The 9,136-nt window shown below is 40.6% G+C and overlaps 1 protein-coding gene across 1 annotated transcript; it reads right to left on the bottom strand.

Annotated features, from left to right (window-relative positions):
- Positions 1 to 1,352: 1,352 nt before the first annotated feature.
- trim105 (tripartite motif containing 105) lies at positions 1,353 to 7,104 on the bottom strand. The gene is made up of 7 exons (XM_037675922.1): positions 7,015 to 7,104; positions 6,320 to 6,678; positions 5,055 to 5,150; positions 4,569 to 4,787; positions 2,475 to 2,488; positions 2,232 to 2,347; positions 1,353 to 2,055 (listed from the first exon to the last, which is right to left on the bottom strand). The coding sequence occupies exons 2-7, from the start codon at positions 6,608 to 6,610 to the stop codon at positions 1,496 to 1,498; spliced, it is 1,296 nt and encodes a 431-aa protein (XP_037531850.1). The 5' UTR covers positions 6,611 to 6,678; positions 7,015 to 7,104; the 3' UTR covers positions 1,353 to 1,495.
- Between the last annotated feature and the right edge of the window lie 2,032 nt (positions 7,105 to 9,136).

Consider the following 9,136-nt stretch of genomic DNA (forward strand, 5'->3'; position numbering starts at 1 on the left):
GTAATGATAAAGTACAATATTATGCTAAAAAAAAATAGGTTTACAAATGCTTGTGCTTATAAAGTAGTAACTTAGTGTGAAATGTTTAATATAACAACTCTAGATGAAATATATAGGTGAACAGATTTGGCTCACTATTTGGCAAGAAACTAGTCAGTTTTGTCTCTTTGTCAACCTTAATTAATACATAATAAGCAGTTATTAATGGTTTATAAAGTGTTTATAGAGGACTTAATAACGTATCTAAAAACATATTAACCATCTATAAGGGGAGCCTAATTGTAAAGTGGTGCTGAACTTTGCAAGAGACGGGTTTAAAATACATTGTATTCTGTAAGTGTGGAGCTTTTATCATGTTGCAAATAGCTAGAAAAGAAAATATAATAAAGTACAAGATTCTGAAATAGCCAGGAGCACCCACAACCTAAATAATGTGAGTTTATCAAAATCAATATTTAAAGAGTACTTTTATAAAATGGACTATTTGGGTTTAAGACAAGGTTTTGTCTTTACTGTACAGGCTTTTCCAGTCATGTTTTTAAAACTAATTTACTTTCACACGTCCATCCCAATGTGAAAGTGTGGAGTTTATTGTGAATCCATCACTTCCATTCAGGTTTTACTCCAAAACATCCACTTCTCTCTTGGTGTGGTTGTTTTGCCAGCCGCTCAATCAAAAGAGCAGGCAGCAGCATCCTGCCCAGCGTGCCCCTGAGGGCTGTCAAACAGCCCAGAGACAACACCGCTGTCACTCTGTTTGTCTGACCTTTCACCTGGCGGGAGGAAACAGGACGCCGGTGCTCCAGAGTGTTTGTGAAGATAACCCAAATCCCACCTATTCTCCAAGCTCGAGTGTCAGAAAAGACTCAAAACGCTCCAAAAAAATAAAATTCCAGCCCAGGTGCAGCAATGTCAACAAGCTTTTTGTATGCGTTTCTGCTTTGTGGTGGTTTTGGACCACCATCAACCACATTGTGTTTAAATACTGCCACAGTTTGCTAATCACTTTTTTTTTTTAGTTGATTTTGTTTATTTGCATCAGCAGGATTTACAAGTTGGAGATGCAGAACATGCAACAACAATTAGATACAAAACATGAATACGAATTTAAAATTAGGCACAATGAATACAGTTCTTTTTTTAATAGAAATGACCTGAAGCGGAAAAGCTAATGCTGGAAACCATCATGTCCCAGTCCAATGAATAAAACATGAAGCATTTAATCAGATCTAAAAGTGCAGTAAAGTGTACAATTCCTTCTGCAGTGATTGAAAAGCCTTTTCACGAGTAAGGATAGTCTGATTTGATGAGAGATAACTACGCAGGCTCTTATTGTGAAAAACAATCAAAAAGCATCTATTTATTAAAGATGCTTGCTGTAGAGCTCAAAGCTTAAACCAGATCTCCGTTTTAATAGTGTTTAATAATGAGCCGATCCTTTAAAGGCTTCTTCAGAATAATTACATGGAAAACATGACACCAGTGATGATTGAAGTTATCCAGACAGAGCGACAGGAGGGTAATGGACCAGTTTAATAAGCTGAGGTTTGTGGCTGCTCTCGCTGATGCACGGGCTGAAGAAGGGGAACACTCTGCCCCTCGGCCCGCTGCCGAACGTGTACAGCAGACTCATTTCGTCCGCGTCGTAGAACGACACCCTCCTCTCGTCGCAGTCCAAGTAAACCCCGATCCTCTGCGGGGGCGACCCGAGCTGCAGCCTCGTCCACGGCTGCGTCCCGGCCCAGTACTTGTTGCCGTTGCGCAGCCGCAGGGTCCAGTAGCCGCTCTCGGGGCTCAGCTTGACGCGAGCGTGCCTGTCCACGGTCTCCGAGGCCACGCCCAGGTCCCACTTAGGGCTGCAGCCCACCTCCACCTCCCAGTAGTGCCGACCTGACTGGAAGCTCTGGGCAGCCAGGATGTTGACACACTGGAGGAAGCGCTTGCTGTGGCTCGTATGCGGGGTCATGACCTCGCACTCCACCGCTGTCATTTTGTCCCTGGAGACGTAAATGCTCGGGTGAGCTGTGTCGATATCAAACGTTAAAGGAGACGGCCCTTAGGAAGGAAAACAAATTAAACATAAGCAGCATACATTTATTAAAGTTTCAAGTCGACACTAAACTGAATGCAATCAGAGCGCGCCCAGTCATTTCTCCAGAATTACTCCCAGTGTTGTGGCAGAACCAGTTTTCAGCTCACGTCTAATGCAGCGCAGCAGAAAGGGAAATCACCTGGTTTCAGAGACCTGAACATCCTCCTCCACGCCGTGTACTGCAGCGGAGCCAAGTAGTTGTTGCTGAAAGCGCGCGGATCAAAATCTACAGCAGCTTCCACCTGAACACAGGGTCTGGAGACGACATGCGTTTCGTTAGACACAGGACACCCCCAAACAAACACTAACGAGACAAAGAAGTAAAAATATTAAAACCATCTGGTAAAATTAAATGTGGGGGAACTCTGCGGCGACAACTCACCTCAGCTGTGGGAACTGTGGGTGAGAACAAAATAAAAATAAAAATTCCTTTTAACTTCATGTTTCAGATTATCAGAATATATTTTACATGAAATGAAACAGACTTATTTAAGATATGCACTGCTGAAAATAAAAACATTTCTATTTAAAACCCATATCGCCCCAGAGTTTTAAACAAAGATCGTTTTGCTACGAGAAACGAGTCGTACCTGTTTGGGTCACACCTTCTTGCATTATGCACCGACAGGAGGGTGCACTTGTGGTTGCAGAGGGCCACGATCCTGCATGTTCTAGATGTTTCTCTGCTCCAACACGCCTGATTTAAAGCCACGGGTGATTAACAGGCAGAACATGAAGCGGTAATTCAACCATTAAATCAGGTGTTGGAGCAGGGAGTAAAACATGCAGGAGAGAACCCTCGAGGACCAGGGCTGGACACCCCCTGCACAACATCAAGCAATATTACGAGCTCAAACGTGCATTCACTGGATGACTTTCAATATTTCTCCTACCATTATACAAGCAGGACATCCCACCCTGTCAACAGAACCGAGCCCCCCCCCCCTTTATTTTTATCATGATTGTTTAAATTCTTAAATGATCGTCTGTGTTATTTCTGACTTGTGTAACTCTTACGACTTGTTGCAGACGTTTTGCCCAGGTCCCCCTCGTGAATGAGATCTTAATCTGAAAGGGTTTTTAATCTGGTTTAAAAAAAAAAAAAAAAGGAAGTGTCCCAATTTATGTTGAGAATAACTCTCAGCTACCACACCTACTTTAAGCTAAAGATCTACAAAACTTAGACATTTCAGTGTTTTCAAGGTCACTTGGCTGTGGCGGCCATCTTGAACGGAGTTGACTCCCACAGGAGATCTGTTGTACGTCTAATGAATATTAATGAGTTTCATCAAAATTTATTCAGCGGTCCATGAAATATTTTACAGACAAACTGTGTTGGCACCAAAGTTTTTTTGGGGCGATGCAGATAGTCTGATATGGATTTTAATGAGCATAATATTTATAATTCTGTTTTTTTATCAAGTGAGCATGATAGTAAACCATATATCTTTTTTTTTTATCCAAATTGTGATGTGTTTACAACATTTTTTACTTTTCTCTTATATTTGATGGCTAAATTGTTACAAACCACTAGAACAGAAGATCTTTTTTTGCACTTCTTGATATTGTGACCGCAGCACGGTGGCGCAACTGGTAGAGCTGCTGCCTCTCAGCGAGCAGGTCCCTGGTTCAAATCCCGGTCCAGGGGCCTTTCTGGGTGGAGTTTGCATGTTTTCTCCGTGCATGCGTGGGTTTTCTCCGGGTGCTCCGGTTTCCTCCCACAGACCAAAAACATGCATGTTAGGCTGATTGGTAACTCTAAATTGTCCCTAGGTGTGAGTGAGAGAGTGAATGGTTGTTTGTCTCGTTTGTCTCTATGTGGCCCTGTGATGGACTTGCGACCCGTCCAGGGTGTACCCCGCCCCTCGCACAGTGATTGCTGGACATGGGCACCGGCGACCCCCGTGACCCAAAATGGAATAAACGGGTAAAGAAAATGGATGGATGGATGGATATTGTGACCTGTAAAGCCTAGTCAAAATAAATACATTTTTCTGGACACACTGGCAAAAACCTTATCGTACTCTGGTCAAATTAAAAGGTCAATAATAATTTAATTTTAAAAAGCCTCCACTGGCTAGACGAACTAACCTTCCCTCTCTACCAGATTAGCTGCCATCATTATCATTTATTTACTTTTTATTAATTCATTATACGCATATTTCTGGTCTTGTATTTTCTGAAGTTTCCATCTTTTCTCTCTTTTTTTTTTTCACCATATATGTACATGACTAATTTAATGGAATAGTGACTTGTCTTATTTGAGATCGGTGGTTACTTTACCTGTTTTTCTTCTAGATGCTACGTTGACCTGAGTGGAGGCTGCTTGTCTGTTTTTATTTTATTTTTTGAGTTCATACCTTTATGTTTTAAAGGAAGTTGTACAGTTTGTTTTACAGTACAATACAAGTATGGTGCTATGATTGTACAATGTGTTAAAAACCAAACAAAGTTTGAAAAAATAAAAAGCCTCCACCTCCGTCAGTGTGACTTTCGCCTGCTGCAGCAGTTGGATGTTGTTCTCCAGTTGGCGTACAGCCAGCTCTGAGGCCTCCAAGTGGCGCTGCACCTTCTCCAGCTCCTCCTCCTGCTCTCTCCGCAGCTGCTCCAGCAGGCAGGTCTCCTCATCCTGCAGGATCTGATGCAGAGCTCGGAATTCACCTTTGACATGAGCCTGCAGGTCTGCCCCCAGCCTCTGACAGGGAGTAGGGACTGATGTTACGTAAAGAAGTGAGCAGTAGAACTGTTTTAATAACCTAAAATAAGTTGTTTACAACCATTAATCGGACTCAGAGACATGTGACATGTCATGCGTTTATGCCCCCCGGCGTCCGATCATCATTAAAAATCAAAGCTCAAACTGTTAACACACATGTAAACACCACTGATCAAGCAGAAGGGCATTTATTTTGCTTCCATCTGTTAAGTGCAGCTGTGCGTTTGGATTCCCAGATGGGTGTACCTTTATCATGTTCAGCTTGTCTTTGTCTTTGTGAATGCTGCCGCTCATGTCCTCCTTCCTCAAGTGCTGCCTCTCCAAACTCTCTCTCAGCTGTTTCTGTGAAGCAGCATGCAATTAAAATCAGAAACATCGCATGGAGAGGATGTGCAGTTGATCAAGGACATCATCATTAGTTGTAAAACTGGGTACAACAGGTCAACCGTAACAACAACTACCTTTGAACAGTTGATTCAGATCCTTTTCACTTCTGAAAATTAAAGTTTATTTGAAATTTATGGCATATAAATAATGGATAGGCTTTACATTTTTAATCATACGTGTACTGTAAATGCCCTGAGAGTATTCTGTGGAACCCTGAGAGGAGTTTGAGTGTGCACGTGTCTGTCGTTTCTAATTAAAAAGATGGCTTTGTCTGAATAATAAAACTAAAATAACCAACTCTAAAACTAATAGTAGACTAAAGAAAAGTTGAATTATTTAGACAGTTCTTAGTTCACATAGGATCAGTGTTAAAAGTGTTAAAAGGTGCAGTTGGTAGAGCCGTTGCCTCTCAGTGAGAAGGTCACCGGATCGAATCCTGTAGCAGCGGCAGGACATTCCTGAGTAACAACACTTCCAAGAAACAGTTCTGCTATTTCTTGACAGACTTCTGCTTTAAACTTTTTCAGATTCAAATGCATTAAACGAACAAAGTTTAACAACATAAGGATCGGCTTTTTCAAACTGCATGTCTTTCAGTAAAGCAGAGCTTTGTAAACTTAAGACACATGTTCTTGTCAGTACATGGGATGAAAAAAAATATAGGTTGATTCCATAAAATATCAATTAACCAACTCCCTGCTGCATTTTAGAAAACAAAACTTTTGTTTTAGTCTAAGATTTTTAGATGCACTGAAGCATCTTGGTGGATGTATATCCTTGTGTTGATCCATACAGATCCTCCTGTTGAGGCAGAGTTAGACATGCTGCCTTCACAGTTGTGAAATGGAGTGGAAAATTAACTTTGGCTTGAGCGAGTCCAGCAAGATATGTCAAGGGTGGAGCTGTAGTGACAAAAAGGACAGATGTGGACTGACATGGAACACAGCTGTAGTGAACTCTGACACCTCAAATATAAATAAAAAGCTGCTCATCCGTAATTGATTAGTTTGCTTAAGAGCTCAGAGTTGTTTGTCTATAATCCTTTCCGGATTAATTAATAGCCAAAAGGATGACGTTAAGACACACAATGTGAAAGCAAACTCGCAAACGGTGAGTGAACTCACCTCTAGCTTCTTGGTGTAAGTGTCTGAGGCGAAGGCTCGGACCTTCTCCACCATCGCCGCCACAAGGTAGTTGGTTTGAAACTGCGTGGGGCTGAACTCCTTGCGGCACTGTGGGCAGGTTACAGGCGCCCGTGTGCCCCTGCAGTACCTGGAGATGCAGGACTTGCAGAAGTGGTGCATGCAGGGCAACATGACGGGCTCTCTGAACAGGTCGCAGCAGATGGAACAGGTCAGGTCCTCCCTCAGGCTGCTTTTGGTGGAGGAAGAAGAAGAAGCGGCAGCAGCAGCCATATTCTCTCTCCGAGATCTCTTCACAACGAGGAAGTGAAAGCAGAGATCTGCTTATCCAGATAGATCAGCTGAAAATCCAGACAAGAATAAAGCATTAACATTTATGACCGCAATTAGCAAATGCAACATAACGTGTTACTTCTGCGCGAGCATATATGCAGCTGGCACTTTTAAGTGTAAAGCCGAGCCGTTTCAAGTGGTTAATAAGGTTGACCCGCAGAGGAAATCAGGCGAGAAATCACGAGACTCTTTAGCTAACTTGTGTTTTGTTTTGTTAGCGCTGCACCTTGTTAGCATTAAGATCAGCCCAGACGGACGAAAACGGATTAAATTCACACCAAACAAAGGTTAAATCCTCGGTGGTGACCAATATCGATATTTAAGTAATACTTTAATGAACTTACGTTGATGTTTTTCGGGAGAAATGTCAGCTTAAGCACTTCTGAGTCTCCTTTCTGCCTGCTACGACTACTTCTACGCTTGACGTTCTTGTGATCTGCGCATGCGCGTGTTATAGGCCCTCGTATGATTGGTCCGTTTGAATCCCTGCAAACAGCGGTCTCGTGACATCATTTCCACCTGTTTTCATTTTGTAAAACTTTATTTGCCACTTAATTTGGAAATCAGTAGGATCCAAAACAAATTAAATGAATGAAAGCACTATTCTAGAATTTACAAAAGACACGTATATGAGCACAAACTTTATAAAATAAAATAAATCAAAATGAGTGGACGTTTCTCTTTATTATATAAAGTTGGAATTTAACGTGTTTGATATCTAAATGCTTCAAAACCCCAAAGTTTATATCCATGCCAATATCTGAACCTTTGCATTTCGTATTCTAGCTTAGACTACAAGAGGACAAATTGACCTCATTCCTTAAATGATTTGTTCAAACTGAATTGTTTAAATTGATACTATTCTATCTTAATGTGATTCTTGACCTGCCATTGTGTATCTGTTCCTCTCAAACCCAGCCGGTCAAAGCAGTGACCGCTTGTCCTGAGCCTGGTTCTGCTAAAGGTTTCTTCCTCATGAGGGAGTTTTTTCTTTCCACTGTCGCCTTCATGCTTGCTCAAGATGAGAGTTCTGTGATGGAGTTAAATTCAAAGCAGTCTGCTCCTCAGATAAATAGTGTTCAATTATTATTTTTATATATGAATAGTTCTGTTCAGTGCCCTGACGACTTCTATTGTGACCTGGCGCTATATAAATAAACTGAATTGAATTCTAAAAAAAAATTATAAATATTAACTAAAAGGGGAAAAAGTAAAAGCAAAACATTGTATTACAAAAGATTTGAAAAATTACTTCCAATTTAAAAAGATTATTGTTGATGGGGTCTGTTTTTATTTACCATTTGCCAGCAGTAGTTGATTCAAGTATAAAAATCATATTTTATAACTTATGTATTTATTTATTATTACTTACACAGAATGATGAATTTAAAGGCCTGACTCGGGTCGCTTTCATCACATCTGTATTAAAATGTGCTTTGATGTTTTACTGTAATTCTGTTGAAGGAATAATAAAGAGCTTGTGAAATAAGTCCTGCTCTCTGGTGTCTTCATAAAGTTGGACTCTGAAAAGTTGGACCTTTTGATGTTTTTTATATAGAAAGAAAGTGAGTCTGTGAGGATGAGCTATCCTGACTTTTACACACATGCATGTGCAGCGTCATGACCTTTGTTAAGGTTGAAAAGTTTCCCTCCTAAAACTCAGATTCAGGATGGAATTATGGTCTGGGCTCTTACAACAGCTGCTATAAAACGTTAATTTTGTTCTCTATTAGTCATTTCTTGGTATCGGCTGTTGATTTTTGATCATTGGAGGATCTGAGGTTGATTTCCTGCAGACTGTGTGATCATTTCATTCTAACTCTCAACACAATCATTTCTTCTCAATCACTTCCTGTTTGGCTGAAAAGACAAAAAAAAAAAAAAAAATCATGATTTGTTCCACATGTGGGGCTTGTATTTTGTTTCTGGACAAATTTAACAACATCATTATAAACTCATCTCCAAGCTGTATATGGGCTTTTTATAAAAGCTGCAGCTTTGTTTTTCTGTCGTGTTTGCTCAAACCTTTACCTGACTCAGCTGGATGACTTTGACCGTGATCTTTAAACAACACTTAGAAAAGAGGGCTCCATTAATATTCTGAGAGAATAAAGGACAGCCATTGAGCAGAATCAGATCTCGGACATAAATGAGTTTCAGAATCGAACAAGCTGTTCATCATTTACACAAAAAGTGAAAATCACAAGTTTGTTATGGCATGAGTCAAGTTAAACTTGTTAAATCTTACATTAATGTAAAAAGAAACTGTGTTACTTGCAGGTCAAAACAAGTTTAAATTCCAGTCAAAGAAAAAGAACACTTCTAATATTATGGTGGCTTTTATTTGTTTCCCTTTAGCTGATGATATAAGCTAAAAGGTCCTTGAAGAACCTGTGGCAGCCATCTTGAATTGGGTTGATTCCAAAACACCATCACTTTTATGTGTACATACAATTAGGGGTGTCC

The sequence above is a fragment of the Nematolebias whitei genome, chromosome 4, assembly GCF_014905685.2.
Source record: "Nematolebias whitei isolate Nwh7 chromosome 4, NemWhi1, whole genome shotgun sequence".
Lineage (NCBI taxonomy): Eukaryota > Metazoa > Chordata > Actinopteri > Cyprinodontiformes > Rivulidae > Nematolebias > Nematolebias whitei.

Excerpts from the sequence above, each read along its gene's own strand:
- trim105 (XM_037675922.1), bottom strand. The coding sequence starts at position 6,610 with ATGGCTGCTGCTGCCGCTTCTTCTTCTTCCTCCACCAAAAGCAGCCTG. Across the intron at positions 4,788-5,054 it reads ACAAGCTGAACATGATAAAG|AGGCTGGGGGCAGACCTGCA; the intron begins GTACACCCATCT and ends ACTCCCTGTCAG. Across the intron at positions 2,056-2,231 it reads GTTCAGGTCTCTGAAACCAG|GGCCGTCTCCTTTAACGTTT; the intron begins GTGATTTCCCTT and ends TTCCTTCCTAAG.